This window comes from Pseudophryne corroboree, chromosome 1 (assembly GCF_028390025.1).
Source record: "Pseudophryne corroboree isolate aPseCor3 chromosome 1, aPseCor3.hap2, whole genome shotgun sequence".
Lineage (NCBI taxonomy): Eukaryota > Metazoa > Chordata > Amphibia > Anura > Myobatrachidae > Pseudophryne > Pseudophryne corroboree.
This window is the reverse complement of record NC_086444.1, coordinates 850,107,846-850,127,756: the sequence shown is the minus strand read 5'-3', so window position 1 is coordinate 850,127,756 and position 19,911 is coordinate 850,107,846. Positions and strand designations below refer to the sequence as shown.

The window sequence follows — 19,911 nt, the reverse complement described above, 5'->3', positions numbered from 1 at the left end:
TTTAGTAAATGAACAGGATTTTTTTAAAGTGTACGTTCGTATCTTAGTAAATTTAACCCATACTTCATTGCAAGATTGCACAAACCACCTTATTGTGTATTTTTTCAAGTTAGTTTATTAAAATAGTAAAAATAGTCCTTCCACAACAACGTTATATTGAACAGACTAGACCAGAAAGGGACCTCTTTTAGACTGCTTCTATATACATTTAGGTGGAATTAGAGAAATCTAAGACTTACTTAGCATGTCTTCTTTTATCATCAAGAGTCAGGTTAGCTACATAGCCCTCAAGGTACTTTTGAAGTTCTTCATATGTTCCAACTGTCAGATTAAATGTCCTAATATAATAATAAAAAGCAAAACTGTTGTAATGATAGTAAAGAATATTACTGTAGATAAGAGAGCAAATACAAGTTAAGTTACAAAGAAAACTAATATTTTTACATTTATTAAGTCAGGCTCTCTGAGCCAATTAGCAGATGCTGCCATATAACACGTTCGCTGATTGACTGAGAGTGTCTGATTCTTGGGGGGTATAGTTACTAAAGTGCAGGTTTTCAGAAGTGGAGATGTTGCCCATGGCAACCAATCAGATTCTACTTAAAATTTATCTAGCACCTTCTAGAAGATAATAGATAGAATCTGATTGGTTCCCAAGGGCAACATTTCCACTTCTGAAAACCAGCTCTTTAGTAAATGCCCCTTAGCGTCCGAATTTAAATCCTTCATTTACAGTAGAATACACTAAGGGAGTTATTCAGACCTGATCGCTGTTGTGCGAATTTGCAAGCCAGCCGATTATCGCTCGACTACGCATGTGTACGGATCGCGAGGCCAAACAGCTGGCGTTTGGGGTTGGTAACTGCCCGTTTTCTGGGAATGTCAGGAAAAATGCAGACGTGGCCAAGAGTTTTCAGGGAGGGTGTGTGAAGTCAGCTGCGGCCCCAATCAGCCTGATTCAATCGTACTGTAGGACTAGACTGGAAAAATCAGTCGTTGGTGAGTTGCGAACAGATTTGCAGCTGACCGGCGATCACTGAGATTTTCACAAGCCATACACAGACTTGCACGGGGCAGGTTTTCACTCTGTCTGGGTGGCAGCTATCTGATCGCAGACCTCTGCAAATTCGCAGAGGAACAATCAGGTCTGAATAATCCACGAAATTCATACATCTATTTTTCTGTGGATTCTATTGTAAAGGTAGAATCCGACTGAAATCGCCTGAAATTGCACATGCCCGAAATCGATGATTATCATCATATTTTCAAAATAGACAATCAAATACAATCTTTAGTAAATTTGTGATGTTGAGTCTAAAATGTTCTGGCGACGTCCATCGATTTTGTTTAAAGTCAAACATGATTCAGGTTTTTGCAGTGTCCTTAAGATGTGCAAGATAAAGATAACTTTTTGTTTTCAACAGTATCTCATGTAGGGATGATTAAATATTGGTGGAGAATAACACACAAGAGCTAAAAATATCACCTAGACTCAGATTCATACAACATACTGCCCAAAAATTACATATGGAGTAAAAACAAAATCAACCACTATTAAGAAAAACAAATACTTCCTAAAACCAAATGAATTCTGCAGCAGGACTACTACCCCAAACATACAGCCAATGTCATTAAGAACTATCTTCATCGTAAAGAAGAACAAGGAGTCCTGGAAGTGTTGATATGGCCCCCACAGAGCCCTGATCTCAACATCATTGAATCTGCCTGGGATTACATGAAGAGACAGAAGGATTTGAGCAGCCTACATCCACAGAATATCTGTTGTTAGTTCTCCAAGATGTTTGGAACAAACTCGCTGCCGTTTGGAACAACCTCCTTGCCGAGTTCCTTGAAAAACTGTATTCAAGTGTACCTGGAAGAATTGATGCTGTTTTGACGGCAAATGGTGGTCACACCATATATTAATTTGTTTTAGATTTATCTTCTGTTTATTCACTTTGCATTTTGTTAATTGATAAAAATAAACTATTAACACTTCCATTATTTTAAAGCATTCTTACTTTGCAGCATTTTTTCCACACTGCCTAAAACTTTTGTATAGTACTGTATATATTTATAAAAATGTGTAAAAATGTTTCATGTTTCCTGAAGGAAAAAAAATGCTTTACTTGAGTAATAAAAGAAATGTGCCTCTGAGGTCCTTGTTATATAGAGACCTGGAAAAAGCTAGATGTCCTTTACAGGTGCACACTAAGGAGCTGACTCAGAGTTACAAATTAACAATTATTTTGAAATTGGACTTGCACTCCATGCACAGAACTAAATGCATGTATTATTACATATGCCTGGTTGGCCGCATCTATGCGACTTCACCACCAAAACTATCCAGCAGCTTGTGAAAGTAGCCATTATCAGTGTGCAAATGCACCAGCCCTATGTGCCTGGTACAATATATTCTTCTGAAATCAGACAGAACTATTGTATACACACAGCTCAGAATTTTTGACTACAAGCTAAAGACATTCAGCCGCAAGTGGAGATGTAACTGAGATGCATACAACCGAGTTGCTCATAGTTACGAAACCTCCGCTAGGGCGCATGGACAGTGCTAAAAAATCACAATATCCGAACACAAAAACACAAGCTCAATTCTAGACAGAAAGATTTTTACTAAACACAGTTTAGTTTAGTGGTTTCTAATTGGTAGCAGGAGGTACGTTTGGATTGACATTTACACTTTTACGCAGTCTCCACCACACACCTAGCACATATGATATGAGGTGGTGTCTCGTGAGAGCTGAGAGTAATGGTGCATACACACGGTGAGATTTTGACTATTGCCAATTTTTGACTATGCAATTTACCTTGAACCACCAATTTGGACTATATTTACTTGTGATTTTGACTATATGTACTTGCAATTTTGACTATATGCAATTTTGGCTATGGACGATTTTGACAGCTAGATCGGTATCGCAAGCTAATATCGGTCACTACTGGGAACATATGCGATATGCTCTAGATTGTACACAATATAGTGAACAGTGCCATTACGGCACAGTCTATTTTTTCTTGAGATACCGACCCCGCAGGATCGGCATCGCAAGGTGTATACACACAGTGAGATATGCACTATGTTTTCTACCGATATGGACTATAAAGTCCATATCGGTAGACCATATCACACCATGTGTATGCACCTTAAGGGTGCACTCAACCAGCAATGGGCACTTCGACAAGACACATTGTTGCAAAACCCTTATGATTATATCTGGTGCACTTTCTAAATGAGGTCCATGTTTATGTTGTTTCATTTTGAGTAACTCCCTACGACATACTGGAAGTGAGGCAGTGTAAAATGTGTGTTACCACTTTTTCTAGATAAATGTGTAGCCTAAAAAATGAAAATAGGAGACAAGTGGTGCTACTTACTCCCGATCCATGGCTAGACACTCCACCCCATCATCATCTGCGATAATATTAGCTGATCTGACATCATCACTACATTAAAAACAGGCAACAGATTGAGTACACAATTGTTATTATTTTACATGTTATAGGTAAATTAGCAAACAATATAATCATATGAAGTAACAAATGTCTTCCTCTCTACCCCCTCCTAAATAGTTCAGTCATATACAGGAAGATCAACAAAGCAATACAAAGCATGGGACAACAGCGCTTAGAGCAGTGGTTCCCAAATTGTGTGCCTAGGCACCCTGGAGTGCCGTGAGTCTCTTGCAGGGGTGCCTCGGGTTGGTGGTCCAGGACCATATCAAATTATTTATGGTCAAAGTGATAGGCAAAACCAGTGCTGGCAGCTGCCAATCATAACACATGTAGACAATTAGAATAACAACTTGGTACACCACCACATAACTGAACCTAAGGATGGTAGGTAAGCAAAATTTTATTTAATTTTATATTTTTTCAAAATTTATCAATAAAAACCATTATCCTAGTGGTGACGTAAAAAAATAAAAAAAATACTGATATTTTAGGGCACCGTGATTCAGAAACGTTTAGGAACCACTGTCTTAGAGGCTGATCCCGAAGGGGCAGAAGATTGCAGCACCTCAACATGGCTACGCATGGGAGAGAGCTCAACGTACCCTGAGTTTTGGGAATGTGTGGCTTCATCACCCTCTGTTACATATTCATGGCAAAGAAACATTTCAACTTGGGGAAGGTTGCAGAGGTAGAGTAGGAAGTGTTGGCCATCTCCAAAACTAACTGAATTTTTAGAAACAGCTTCCTAGGTGGATATTTAATCAATTTAAAGATTTTTTTTCACGTGTACAACAAGAAATTGATGATGTGTGCGTTTGATGAGCTTTTCATGTGATAAGCAGGAATGTATGAATTGAATTGCAAATCTCATGAAAAGTGCACACCACAAAATTGTGACAGATTGAGAACACTCTGTTTAACAGACCTAAAATTGCTTCTGTTCGATATCTGCTAGTTCTGACCCATTTATGTTATGGCCATTCCTGATGCTTCTGGGCAGCCAAGACAAACCCATCCTCATCTCCCCACCTCACGCACGACAAGTCACCTCCCACCAACCACTTCACCACCACCATCGGTGCCAAAATAAATGAAAAAAGGCACATGACTCTTATGTCTAGTGGGAAATCCACCACTTGACATGATAGCTTAGTAATAATATAATATAAAGCTCGCTAACCTGATAAGGGCCTTTTCACCAAAGTAATCCCCCTTCGCCAGTGTTTTAATTAACTGGGGTTCATCATAACCTTCTGTGCTTTGTGTAATTTTCACCTAAAATAAATATACATTTGTTAAAAAAAAGTAATCTTAGAGCAAATATGCAATTTTTATGTTATATGATTCTGAGGTGGGAGTAAAGCAAAAAAAGAGCCAGTAACTTTGCATCTGGACAAACCATGATGCACTGCAAGAGGTGCAAATACATTTATTTTGTCAAAAAAAATTTCATGCAAAGTACATACTGACTGCTTTTACATATAGCCAATAGAGGGCATCATTACTGAGCCCAAAAAGGGGAACTCTTTGAAGAAGGATAGGGTTGTAAGCTGTTTGCTTGTCAGGTCAAGCAAGATAAAAATGTAAAAGTGACCCCTAGATTTAGCGGCAAAAGAAGAGTTTCAGTGGAGTGAAGCTGTATAAGGACAGTTTCAGTGGAGTATAGGGAGTGAAAAGCCAGATTAAAACAGGTAAAGGAGGGCGTGGGAAGAAAGGAAAGTGGACAGGCATTGGAAAAGTAGTAATTCCAAGGGTTTAGAGGCAAAGGGGAGCAGCGTAATGGGAAGCTAGTTAGAAATGAGTCAGGATCCAAAAGAAGGATTTTTTTTAGAGTGTGAGAAACGAGTGCAAGGATGAGGAGGCAGTGCCTGCGGAAAGTGAGAGGTTACAGAGATGAGGGGAACAATCTTCAACAGGACAGGGTGTGGAGGAGTTGTGAGGGAATGGAATCAAGGGGACAGGTGGAGAGAGAAGAGGATGGAGCGGACTTTATCACCAACGGTGAGAGAGAAGGAGGAAAAAGTGGGTTTGCCAGCATTAGAAGCAGGGGGAGAAGCAAAAGAAGGATTTTAAAAGTGTATATTTTTATGGACTGTCAAATACTGTGACAGAGGCAACATTCTAAAGGCCTAACAGCTATATATATGTACTACGGGATAGTACATATATTATGCATACACATAATAATCACAATATCAAAGGTGATCTATATTCACCATGATAGTATAAAAGCATAAGAGAATCCATTTTGTTTCTAGCTAGATGATACAGCAGATTCATTTGTATTTCATTTGAACTCTATACAAAGTACAATAACAACTTTGTTGGCTAGTATTAATTCCACATACGCACATCCGAAGTCCAGTTTAATTCCTAATAAGGAGACATGGTTAAATCACTAGTCAGCCTCATCACGAGAATGTCTTGGCTAAATATCCCTTGGTTGTCTTTGCCAATTGTCCTAATATTGCATAATCACTGTACTTCAAGATGTAGGAATTTATATGGGAGGGTTATAAGAATGGGGCGTAACTGTATATTATAAAACTCATTGTATGACATGTATCTGGTGTTGAAGCATTTTGACCCAGGCTTGAGAGGATGTTCCCTCTCAACCTGTATACGGGCGTGGTCTTTATAATAAATAATCAATTGCTTTTTCTAAATCTAATTTCAATTCATTCTTTTACCTAACAAAAAAACAAACAGAGTGGGAGCGCTGCTGGGATTACTAGAAAATAAAACTTACTTTAATCATATAATTAATACTCATTAGCGGTATAAATAATCAATAGACTTTTAATTGATAACATGAAAAAACAAAAATGAAAAAGTAAAAAGGAAAAAAGAAAAATGAAAAATAGATAACAATAAATAAAGCAGTATTAATAACACCAATGTTAAAAACTAGTACTGAGATGGAATACCAGAAAAAGATATGTATCAATGATAATTTGATCTAATTGACTTGAAACATTTGTAAAACCTGTGCAGGCTAGATTAATATTGCACAATGTCCTCGCTTAATAGCAAAGTCCCTTGGAATAGTTCAGATGGTTATTAGTTGTTAGCCAAAAGGAAACATAGTTTCATTTTTCATGAAGATTTATATAATTTGATATGGTATCGTCCACATATATCACACTGTAGCAGTACGGATCCAGCTGAATGAAGTATCCTTTGGAAAAAAGGAATCCTTAATACACAGTCTCTATGATAGAGTTACCTGGGTCCCACGGCACTGGTGCTTCACCTCTGTAATACTCCTACTGGACCTGCCAGCGTGTTGCAACAATGGAGGAGGGTGATTTTACCCGTTGTGCTCCGTGGTCCCGTTCTCTTCGCTGACGTCAGTGCTGTGTGTAGATGATGTGGGTATTGTGCTCAGCGGCACTCCGGTGCTCTTTGGTTACGCGTTTCTCCGCCTTTGTACTCGGCGGCTTCCTCAGACCTCCTAAGAGCTATCGGTATCAGACTTTTATAGCGGTCTCAGCATTGCATTGCCAGTGCCGCCCTTATGTGACTACTTCCGTTAATTTGCCGTTCAAATCTCGTTAATTACATTCAGCTTTCATGTGATAAAGTTGGCCCTGTATGGTGTATCGTGGCCATCTTCATGGTTTGTTTCCCATATTTATTTGCAATTTAGATAATTCCATTAGTAACCAGCCTCAATCGTAATGAGTTTCATGTCTTACACTGATATTCCTTAGTTCTGTATTTTCAACATAACTCTTGTTATCGCATATTAAAAATCTATATATATATAAAAAATACATATAAAAATATATATAAACAAAAATATATATAGATTTATATAATATAAATAATATATATTGGTAAGAATTGCTAATAAAATTAAATAAATGAAATAAAAAATAAAAAATAAAAAATAAAAAATAAATAAAAAATAAATAAAAAATAGAGAATAAAAATAAAAATAAATGTGAAAATAATTATAAAAATAAAAATAAATTATTGAAATAAAAATACATTTATAAAATGTTATTAGAACAAACACCGCTAATGCTATATTTTCAACTTCCCAAAGGAATTATAATAAACTTTGCAATAACTACTATCATAATAAAAAAATTTTTTTAAATACATATGTAAAAAATAATACATGTAATGCAACATTTACTTAAACCTTGATCTAGATATAGAATCATTATACAATTCATCATCATGCTGCATTGTATTTAATTAATTAGAATGTGTTATATTAATGATTAACCTTACACTATATTGAATTTCTCCACCGGTTCATATTCTGTTGTCCCATGTTGATTCTAAATTTTTTTCAGGAGTATTCCCCCGTCTAAGTACTCAAATGGTGGTTAGACTGTGACTTCATTTTTCTAGAACCTTATACCTGAGAGGATATATTCGATGTATGTTGATTAAACCCCTCCACTTTGACAATATATCATCAGAGAGAGAATCTTATCTGGATATAAATATCTTAATTCATGACATATTAGAGAGAAAATATAAGGAAACTATAAATTAAAAAATATGTATATATATATATATATATATATGTGAGAAAAGAGGACATAAATAATTAATTAATAAATAAATTAAATGAATTCAATTAAATTAAATATATTGAAAACCCTATAATCTGTGTATAGACAGATTAGGCTTATCCCGTTCTGACAACATAAAGTGTTCAAAGTATAGTGACAAATTCCCAGATCTTACTAAACGGGGCATTAGCCCCAGTGTATTCCCTCATGTTTATTCATCCTGCTTAATTTGACCCTATCTACCCCTCTTACCTATTTCCACCCCTTTACCCCCCCTCATTTTTTACCGTCCCCCTCCCCTCCTACTCTGTTACCTAACACCCCAGTGAAAGTGATACCATGGTCCCACGGCCCACCTAACCCTTCCTACTGTGAATGTGTGATTGAATAATCTAAAGTTGGTTCAGCTCGATAGTATCATTTAATCCAAACGGAGTCATGGTCCTTAGGCAAAAAATCCAGTAAGCTTCCCGTTTGCACAATTTATTGAAGTGATCTCCCCCTCTGGACGTTATTCCTACTTGTTCAATGGCTCTGATATTAATATTAGCCATATTGCCATCTTGACACTCTGTAATGTGTCTATATAGAGTATTAGTCCTTAATTTCTTTTCGATATTTCTTTTATGCTCCATGAACCTACAATTTAAAGTGCGGATGGTCCTCCCTACGTATTGTATCCCACATCCACAGTGTAATAAATACACTATGTACGTGGATCTACAATTAATAAACTGTTGTATGATATGATCTTCCTTTGTTATAGCTGATGTGAAAATAGTGCTTTTCTTTTCAGAAAATTTACAAGTGTTACAAGATGTTTTTCCACACTTGTGAAACCCCTTAGGTTTCTGAGGAAGCCACGTCTTGGATTCTTGGTTATTATTCCTTTTGAAAGTACTGGAGGTTAATTTCAATTTAAGATTTTCTGATTTTCTGAAAATAACATTGTCAGACAGTTTTGTTGTACTGTTTAATACATCATCCAACTTAAGTAACGGGAAGTTCTTCTTGATGATCTTCTTAATACAGCTATGGCTCGTGTTAAATCTTGTTATGAAAGATGTTGTTCTATCAACCACATTTAATTCTGTCGCTTTTTGTATTGACCGTTTACTCCCCATTCCCTCTAGGATATCCTCCCTTTGGAGATGGGTAATCTCTGTTAGGGCTTTCTGTAGAACATGGTCTGGGTAACCCTGTTCAACGAATGCTTGATATAGATCTCTCGATTGTTTGAGGAATGCTTCATTCGAAGAACAATTACGTTTGATTCGGAGGAACTGGCCTTTTGGTATATTTTCCCTCCATGACTTGAGATGGCAGCTCCTGTAATTTAAGAAGCGATTCTGATCTACCTTCTTTATGAAAGTTTCTGTTTTAATAATCTCGTTCTCCTCGGCAGTGAGCGCAATATCGAGAAAAGTGATCTCACGGTCACTAATGGTACTTGTAATTTTTATCCCAAAATCATTCTCATTTAGTTTGTCAACAAACGATTGTGCTGAAAGGAGGTCTCCCTCCCAAATGAAAAATAGATCATCGATATATCTACCATAGAGGACCAGGCCCGCGCCAAGCCCGCCGTCCCAAATGTGCCGCTCCTCGAAGCGGCCCATGAAGAGATTAGCGTAGCTCGGCGCGAACCTGGTCCCCATGGCAGTACCTCTAGTTTGTAAGAAAAATTGCGTGTCAAATGAAAAATAATTATGGTGCAGGATAAATCTAATCGCCTGAATAATAAATTCTTTAAGTCCTTCCGTTAGGGTCTGATCTTCTCTCAAATAATGTCCCACTGATCTTATCCCAATTTCGTGGTCTATGTTTGAATACAAAGATTCTACATCACACGTTATAAATTTGTATTCCCGCTTCCATTTAATGGATTTAACTAAATTTAAAAAGTAAGTGGTATCTTTTATATACGATTGTAAACCCTTTACATATTTCTGTAAGTAACTGTCTACAAAGAAAGACAAATTACTTGTTAAAGATCCAACCCCTGAGATGATGGGTCTCCCAGGGGGGGCTTCCAAGGATTTATGCACCTTGGGTAAAAAATAAAAAGTGGGAATAATGGGGTACAAAGGATATAAAAAACCGTGAGTATCTCTCGATATTGTGCCCATGTAGGAATTTATATGGGAGGGTTATAAGAATGGGGCGTAACTGTATATTATAAAACTCATTGTATGACATGTATCTGGTGTTGAAGCATTTTGACCCAGGCTTGAGAGGATGTTCCCTCTCAACCTGTATACGGGCGTGGTCTTTATAATAAATAATCAATTGCTTTTTCTAAATCTAATTTCAATTCATTCTTTTACCTAACAACAACTCAAACAACAACAACATGGGTAAAGTAGTAGTTTACAATTGGGGGGCTCGTGGTTTGGACCTATATATCTCAATCTCTTCATCGAATTCTCAAAGGGGTGTGCCAGCCAGCCAGCAGCTGAGGATGGAAGGAATATTCCAGGATCATTACAGCGCTGGTAAGTATAGAATATCATGGTATGTGCTATATTCCAGTACATGCTGTTTCTATACCTGCCAGCTGTCTGTGTGATTTTATTTTTATAATATGAGAATTAGGAGTGGAGGGATTGACTAAGCTAGGAAAATAACCCAGGGACCTGTTTGTTGTTGTGTAAATGTGGTAAAGTTAATCCAAAAGTTGTGATATTGAAAATAAATAAATAAATAAATAAATAGAAAGCTCTGTTTTTTCACCCTATGAGTAATTGAGTGAGTAAATGCTGTGGAACTTCTTCACGGGGTCTGGATGAGTTCCAATCTAAGCTCGCAGTATCACGTGCCCTCGTTAACGCTGCGAGTGACAGATAAGATAGGGGCCAAATTAAGTGAAAGCACATAGATCACCTTCCCCTTTAGACAGCTACACGTGTGCAAGAAGGGTAAATGAAATAAATAGGGTGATTACTCGAGGTTATAGTTGATTATAAGTAATTTGATTGAAATTTTATACTGTAATACTGTGCTGCTGCTGATTGTTTTAATCATGTATGGATTCTGGTGAATAACGGAATCTACGGACTAGAGTCCCAAGTATATTCTGAGTCTGTTTGCTAACCTTGTTTATTGTGCACAAAAGAACTGAGCAACTCTAAAGAGGTGTTGTTTTAACCATAACCTGAGTCTGTTTGCTAACATTGTAGTGCACTGAGACAAGCAACTTTTAACTTGGCATGTTGCTTTGTGATTGTAGTTTGTGATAAGAGGGACTACTGCAGTTTCCCAGTTGACAGACGTGTCACGTGTATGAAAGATTGCAGGGATTGCAAATTTTTCAGCGTATGAGAAGGGTAGGGAGGATTAACCCTAAGTGTGCATATCATGTATGGAAGAAATATTCCATAGAAGCACCAATTTTGTATAGTACTGTGACCAAGGGGTACAGTCTACAGAAAATGTGAAGAAAAACAAACTATGTTGTGCATTTCAATTATGCTGTATAATATTGACCTGATCAACCAATGCAAGCGTATATTGAAATCTGCAAGATATTGAAGTTTGCAGACTGTTTTTTTTTATTATTTAATTTATGGGCGCCCAACTTATGAAAAAAAAAGGACTATAAAACTATGGTACCAAAAGGACACGCCCTTGCGCTTGCGAAACTGTATGTCATTTTGTGTTTTATGGTGTCTTGTGTGTGGGACATAAAAGTTCAGTGTTTGTTCCGTTAAGTATATTCTCAGATCTGTGTCTAACAGAAGCTTTCTGTCTGTGACTGTTTCGCATGTTTACAAGTCTTGTGAATAATGTTTATATATGCGGTGAACAGAGGAAAGAAAAGAGTTAATGTCCATGTTCAAATGGCTTTTGGCAGATCTAGAGAATGTGCAGTTAGAAATATTCTTTAATGCAATATATTGTGAGAAGGTCTGCCAGCAAATTAATGGCTGGATGCCGTGTGTTGTATTGCGATATAAAGGAAAATAAAAAAAAGTTTTTTCCTGTAAAATAAGTAAATTTAGTTTCCAACGCTGTGTAGTACAGAGAGAGCTAGGGAGCTGTGACAGCCCAGACTCCTACCCCCCCCCCCCTTCCTGCAGCAGCATGACGTAGTAAAGAAAATGAAAAAAAAATGTTCAGTGAGTTTTGACTTTTTTTCATCTAATGAGATGGATCATAATAAGCAATACTTTAAATATGTTTTGTGCTACAAATGTTGTTGGAAGACAATGATTGTAATTTTAAATGTTTGTTATACAAACGATCTACTCATTTTTAATATAAGAACTAATATCTTAAACAGATAGTCTGTAGAGAAAGCTGCCAATAATAAAAAAAAGTGTAGTTACGGGAGCATAACTGTAATCAGGAAAAATCCCAGCAGCATATACAGGCTAGAAATGTCAGCGCTAACAGCGTCAAAGCTAACAGATCTGCATCTGGCAGACAGTCAAGAAGACGACGCCCTATCGCTGCAAACAGATTTCTCCCTCTCAGAGGTGGGCTGTACGGGGGGAGAGTTTTCAAAGCAGCGGCAGCTAGAATCATAGGGAAAGATAAAGGTATCATTCTGTAAAGTATATGCTGTAAATCACAGATTGCTACAAGCAATTAATCACTACGATTCCAGTATAAACATACTTTTAGCCAATTCTTCAAATTTATTTGGAAGTAACCTAATTTGTAAGTTACAGTGTAAAATATACTGTATCACGGATGAGGTATTTTTACAGATTCCAGGAAATATAGAGTAGGGACAGATTCAGTTGGATACATAGCATACATATATATCACTTGCCCTGTGATTCTATGAATGGAGGTAAAGGATATGCTTGCTAAAATCCATAACAAAGTATAGGCATTGATATATTATAGATTGCAAAGGTTCTTAGTGGACTGCACGATATGCAGTGATGAATCAGGTTCCGTAGCCAGAAAGTGTGGGGGTATGATTGTATAGAAAAGCTATACAGAAAATGTGAGCGATGTTGATAAGTGTTCTGAATAAGTGAGTTTTCAGGGAATGCGTGTATGTGGCAAGACATTCCATAGAATGGATGCAGTCCAAGGAAAGTTGTAGTTGTGCATGGGAGCAAGTAATGAGTGTGGATGAGAGACGTAGATCTTGTGAAGAGTGGACTGAGTGGACTGGCCAGTCTGAAAGATATTTTGAGATAAGCAAAGAAATGTATAGTATGATGATGTAGTATGATTACTAACCTTGTGTGTAAGTAATGGTAGAATACAGACTACCCAATGAGAAAAATGTAATGTTGATGGAATAGATTACACTGTATTGGACTAGATTATGCAAAAGATTTATAGACAATCTTTCTTTGTACTTGCAAAAATAACCTACATTCTTTTGTACCTACAGATGGTTTACCCAATATGTGGATGATCTACTGTGGTGTTATAAATTATTTGAAGTATTGGTGTCAGATACTAAACAGTTGTGTTTTCTTGCAGAACAGGACAAGGTGTCGCAAGACAAAATTCAACGGTGTGCTGACATAGTTAACAACCTAGGTCATTATTTGGCACTAGGCCAAAGATAGTTAAACCCTCAGAGGGTGGAGCCTTGGTACACATTTATTAATAGATACATATGTATGACCAGATGATAAATCTCTGAATACAGTCATTTTTTTGTAAGTGCTATGTGCATGCATTCAAGCTCATAACCAAAGAAATTATAGAAGGTAATACAATATTACACTTTATCGTGAATAAGACATTATGGATACACAGTCAGAGCCAAACCATCAACTTATGTATAAGCAAGAACAAAAAAAAAATGTTTAAAACTGTGGTTAAGCAGTAGATTTTGTATGTGTACATCTTACCTCTGACAGTATACAGCTTTGATACAGTTGTTTTCCTCACCCCCAAAAGTGGGGAGTATAAGGAATATAATGTGGATGAGTAAGACAATTATAAAGTAAAATACATTGCATTTAAAAAAACTGACAGTAACAGGAGAATAATTTCTCTAGCATCCATAGGGGATAATGGGATGGTGAATTACAGTGTGTTAACTGAAATTAGTATGGGAATTAGTGAATTAGTATTAGTAATAATAAAGTGTTGCTGCCAACTTTTACTATGGGAAATGTTATGAGTTATGCACATCTAAGGGTAACTAGCATGAAATAGATTCACAAGCTTTCTATGGTAGTATGAAGTTTAATGGAGAAGTATACATTGTGTTCTGGCATTTGACCAAAATAACAAATTATGTGATAATGAGAGGGATAGTGATGGTGATAAAGAAAGCTATAGCATGTTTACTGCAGATTTTTGGGTTGATTAAAAACAACATTGTTTTAATACAACATAGTTTAATGCTAAAAAATAGGAACTATAGTATCTGTAACAGGTGTTAAGGGGTAAAGTAAAGCAACGGAGTTTGCTGCGCTATTTGAGAAATGAATAATAAGGCTAGACGTGTGAGCTATTGTTTCAAAGACAGTAAAGTTTCTTTACTGATAGACAGAGTTTATAGGAGTTTGGAAAATATTTTTCAATTAATATGTGTAATGTTGAGAATAAAAAGTCATAATTTGACAGGGAAGGTTTAAAGAATTAAGCATTATTAATCTACAAAAGAGACAGGAATGGCAGAATTTGAATCATGACATGGTCCAATCGTTGGTTCAATAGTGGTAGAATTACACCTAAGCCTCTGCTTAGTCTCTCTTCTATATAATTTTTTTGTTATTCTTTTTGGAATCCAGCAAAGATATATTATCCAGAGCAAAGATATATTATCCAGAGCAAAGATATATTATCCAGAGACTGATTCAAAACTACAAAATGATTTGACGGTTCAAATGTGTCACACAAATTATTTAAACAGTTACAAGAATATCAAAAGCTGCAAGAACCTTGGAAAGATATTTAACCAACACGAAAACACACAGTCTGGCACAGGACAAATCACTGAGAGAGTGAAGACGGTGTTATGGTGAGAAGTTGCTTATGTTTCGGTTCCATTACAGATTGCATAGGATGGTCCTGGGCAAGTACCGCTGACTACTGATACAGCCGTTGCAAAGGCTGCAGAAGAAGGACACCTAGATCCTTGAGCTTGCAATGAAATGAAAAGGTCAGAGACCAGAGCTTAAAGGAACCTAAAGACTAAAAAACAATTGTATGGAGATACAGAGACTTTTACTACTGTTACTACCACAGAGTTGTATTTGAATGAACCCTTCAATCGAGATGGAGATGATTATGATCATTGATAATAGACTATGTGCTTATAAGCTAATATCCTACAGAACTTTTAACATTTCTGAAAGTATACTGGGAGCGACGTTATTTATAACAGCATTAGGACTTGATTTATTTTTCTTTGAAGAGAGAGCGGGCAGACGTGTGGTGTAGGTATGAGTACTCATCCATTATTGTGGATGGGAATTATTTCAATAAGACCCTTCCTTCCTCTTTTGTTTCTAAGCAGGAAATCCAGAGAGATTTATGACCGGTATAACGAACACCCTTTGAAAAACGTGGTTGTGAGTATTATACTCCACTTGAAGAGAGATGTATAGATTAATGTATGGATAATTTAATAATTTAAGATATTATTCTGAGGAGTATCCAGTCCAGCAATACCATTAATTGTTGGAAAGATTTTGGGTACTGCTGCTATATAAATTGTTTTGCTAATTATTATTATAATTGTTAGATATGTATACAAAGACATCAGCATTGTATAGTAACAGACCAAAGTTCTCTACGTAAGTTACATTTGATGCAAAACTTTATAGAGTTGTGATAATAGTGAAACAGGTACATGTGTATAGATACAACAGTATCTCAAGAAAGAACCACTAGTGATAATATCAGCTACACATATCGGGTGTATTTCAGTTAGTGGAAATAAAATAGGTCAATAATACAAATTTTTTTTTAACTTATGCAGATAGGAAAGATTGATTTAAGGGCATGTGAAAGGATTGTTACAATATACAAATCTAATGTTTCTAGATGTGCTAGATATAATGAGTTAGGTATATAAATAGTAATGGTTACATAGGATGTTCATTAAAGTTTATGATTTAGTAAATGTATTTTACCAGGAGTAGATTCAAAGGCTAAAGGATATATCATACATAACGGAGAATGTTAGTTGTCACTATGTCCTTAGGTTATGATATATAATTGGTTACCTATTAATTCTGAAGATGTTTGTTATTTAAGAAGATTAATTTAGCAATTTTATACAAAAACACATAATAACTTGAGAAAAGTTTTCTTGCAGAAGAGTGATTGACTCAGTAATCAGGAAACATGTTCCTGCCACCAGAGCATCAATAAAACCTTGAATTGGTAAAGGTGGCTAATAAGTTCTCCTATGGCTAATGGAGTCTATGATTAATCAACTTAATTTCATCTAAAGTTATTGATATCATGACTGAACTTTATGATACACCAGGACATTGGACATTTATGATGATTCCAGGACATTGGACATGAACTATTACGATACCACATTGTTCTACATTCTTTAATACCACAAATTGGAGGATATTGTTGATTTCCGGAAACAGCACTTTGAGCTCACCGCTGTGCTTATTTGACCAATGACATTACAGATCCTGATACGTGTATTGCCAAATATATAAAGGAGGCCCATGATATAAAAGAAGAACTTTAACAAAGACATTATGATATGGACTGGAAAGGAAAAATGTTTAAATCCTAGTATTCAATTTACGGATTAGGAAAATGTTTTTTAAGTATATTGTATGTGATGATGTATTCTGTGATGAGGTTTATTCTTTGGTGACCCCGATGTGATTATAGCCATTCGTTTGATGTTCACTGTCTACAGGTGCGGCCTATGTTGTATTTAGAAGGCTACTGCCAGACGCAGAATAGCAATAGTACATGAAATGATTATTAGCGAACTATATATTCCCAGAAATTCCCCTGAGATGACAGGGCACATGGATAATGTCCCTGATCAGAGGGTGGAACTGTCAAATACTGTGACAGAGGCAACATTCTAAAGGCCTAACAGCTATATATATGTACTACGGGATAGTACGTATATTATGCATACACATAATAATCACAATATCAAAGGTGATCTATATTCACCATGATAGTATAAAAGCATAAGATAATCCATTTTGTTTCTAGCTAGATGATACAGCAGATTCATTTGTATTTCATTTGAACTCTATACAAAGTACAATAACAACTTTGTTGGCTAGTATTAATTCCACATACGCACATCCGAAGTCCAGTTTAATTCCTAATAAGGAGACATGGTTAAATCACTAGTCAGCCTCATCACGAGAATGTCTTGGCTAAATATCCCTTGGTTGTCTTTGCCAATTGTCCTAATATTGCATAACACTGTACTTCAAAATGTAGGAATTTATATGGGAGGGTTATAAGAATGGGGCGTAACTGTATATTATAAAACTCATTGTATGACATGTACCTGGTGTTGAAGCATTTTGACCCAGGCTTGAGAGGATGTTCCCTCTCAACCTGTATACGGGCATGGTCTTTATAATAAATAATCAGTTGCTTTTTCTAAATCTAATTTCAATTCATTCTTTTACCTAACAACAACTCAAACAACAACAACATGGGTAAAGTAGTAGTTAACAGGATAAATATAAGGAAAACAAAGACTAGTCAATGGCTACGTGTCAGATGAGGAAATTGAATGTGGCAGGCTAGGGGTCAGAGAAAGTAAGCAGAGACCATGAATTTGAATTGAAGGAAGCTATTGGAGATTTTCTCCAATGCTTTCCCGTAACGCAGGAACATCTTTTGGAAGTAGCACAGCAGCCTAGAGTGCTTGGGCTGAGGGGAGGACCATCAGAAATTGAGATGAAACATCTGAGCAACGGAGTCAAGGGTGGAATGTGGAAGAGAAATGAGATAGTAGTCAGAGAGCGGAAAGGGGGAAGTTAGAAACGTCAGAGATATCACAATGGTGGGAAAAGACAAGGGGGGTAATTCAGACCTGATCGCTCCTCTGCGAATTTGCAGAGGTTTGTAATCAGATAGTCACCGCCCAAACAGATTGAAAACCCTCCCCAAGTCTGCGTACGGCTTGTGAAAATCTCTGCGAATGCCGGTCAGCTGCAAATCCGTTTGCAAGTAGCTCAGGACCTACTCCTATAGTGCGATAGAATCAGGCTGATAGGGGCCGGAGCTGATGTCAGACACCCTCCCTGAAAACGCTTGGGCACACCTGCAGTTTTCCTGACACTCCCAGAAAAAGGGCAGTTACCACCCCCAAACGCCGGCTTCCTGTCAATTAACTTGTGTAAGCCTAGCAATCAAAAAAGTTGCTGGATTTTTTCGTAGTTTGGACTCGCACATGCTCACTATGATCCGTACGCATACGCAGTCGATCGCTAATCGGTCGGCTTTCAAATTCGCACACACCGATCAGGTATGAATCGGCCCAAAGTCAAGATTATGGCCATTGAAGTGAGAAGGGTAGGAGGGAGAAAAATGTAGAAGCGGTAGAATTATTGGGAATATCATTGGGGTTATTGAGGTTATCCAGGAGGAAAGAGGGGAGGTCAGATGACAGTAGAGGAGTCAGACAGCAAGGAAACTGGAGGAGGGACCAGGTGGATGACAGATGACTGCAAACTAAAGTGGACAGGGTAGAAGAGGCAGATACTTTGGATTTCAAATTGAATTGAAAAATTCCCAATTTCTTGCAAGATGTAAAGCAGTGATTTTTTATTTGATGGCAAAAATTTGCAGTTTTACCAAATTGTAGTTCATTACAGTATGCACATTTCCTCCCTTGTCTCTGTAGAACAAAACTCATTGAAAGAATGATCCATAGCAGACTAGGATATGGGGGGTAATTCAGACCTGATCGCTAGGCTGCGTTTTCTCACAGCCTGCGATCCGGTCCGAACTGCACCTGTGTATGCACCGCAATGCGCAGGCGAGACGGACCACAGTAACGGGTATTGATGCAAAGCGACGGGATGGTGCAAAAAAAGCTATCACATGGGCAATCGCAAGGTGACTGACAGGAAGAGGGCATTTGTGGGTGGCAACTGACCATTTTCAGGGATGTCTGGAAAAACGCAGGCGTGTCCAAGCGTAGGAAAGGAAGGTGTCTGACGTCAACTCCGGTCCTGGACAGGCTGAAGTGATCGCAGTGGCTAAGTAAGTCCTGGGCTGCGCAGAGACTGCTCAAAATCAGTTTGTGCAGCTCTGCAACACATGCGTTCGCACACTTGCACAGCTAAATACTATACACTCTCCCAGTGGGCGGCGACTATCTGATCGCAGGGCTGCAAAAATTGCTGCCCAGTGATCAGGTCTGAATTACCCCCATGATCTTTGTCAATTTAAAATTGTTTTTGTTTTTTGGAAGGATCTACTAGATGTCTTCCTTTGGGGTACATTTTTGCTTTCCTGGTTGAGTGTGGTGGGACTGCATATAAAAGTGCCATAATTTTTATCTTACCCTTATGTTTCTAATTTGATTTGAGGATTGGGAGAAATCTCTTTCTAGGATCCTGTATGTTTTATTTATTGTTGTCAACAAACCCACATTTTTTGCATTTCTGGGAAGAGGAGTGACCCCACCCCCTCGGGAGAAAGGAACCTTTACACACACGTCTTACAGCTATACTTTGTGAGTACTGGTACGCTGAATCTCACACATAAATTAGAGGCAACTCTAAAGGCACCTTTAGAGGTCCATAGCCGCCACTTCCAGTGTGAGTTGTGGTACGAAACTTGACCACTAGGGGGATTAATTTACTTGTCTGAAATGTATTATTTACACATTGCTCTCCTCACTTTCTATATTGCACACCGTCCTCACATCTGGACCTATTGGAGGAGAAGTAACCAACAAAGAGAAACCAGAAACAGAGGAGACGTTCTCCATGTTATAAAGAGACATATACACCTTATG

General features: G+C 37.3%; 1 protein-coding gene across 2 annotated transcripts in view; it reads right to left on the bottom strand.

The window, feature by feature from the left end:
- The window catches only part of PRKG2 (protein kinase cGMP-dependent 2), a 168,844-nt gene that overhangs the window by 44,363 nt on the left and 104,570 nt on the right, over nt 1-19,911 (bottom strand). For both annotated transcript variants that reach the window (XM_063919955.1, XM_063919953.1), the window contains exons 7-9: nt 4,652-4,746; nt 3,394-3,462; nt 240-338 (exon numbers count right to left, since the gene is read on the bottom strand). In XM_063919955.1, coding sequence (XP_063776025.1) covers nt 240-338; nt 3,394-3,462; nt 4,652-4,746 — 263 coding nt within the window. The remainder of the gene's footprint in view (nt 1-239; nt 339-3,393; nt 3,463-4,651; nt 4,747-19,911) is intronic.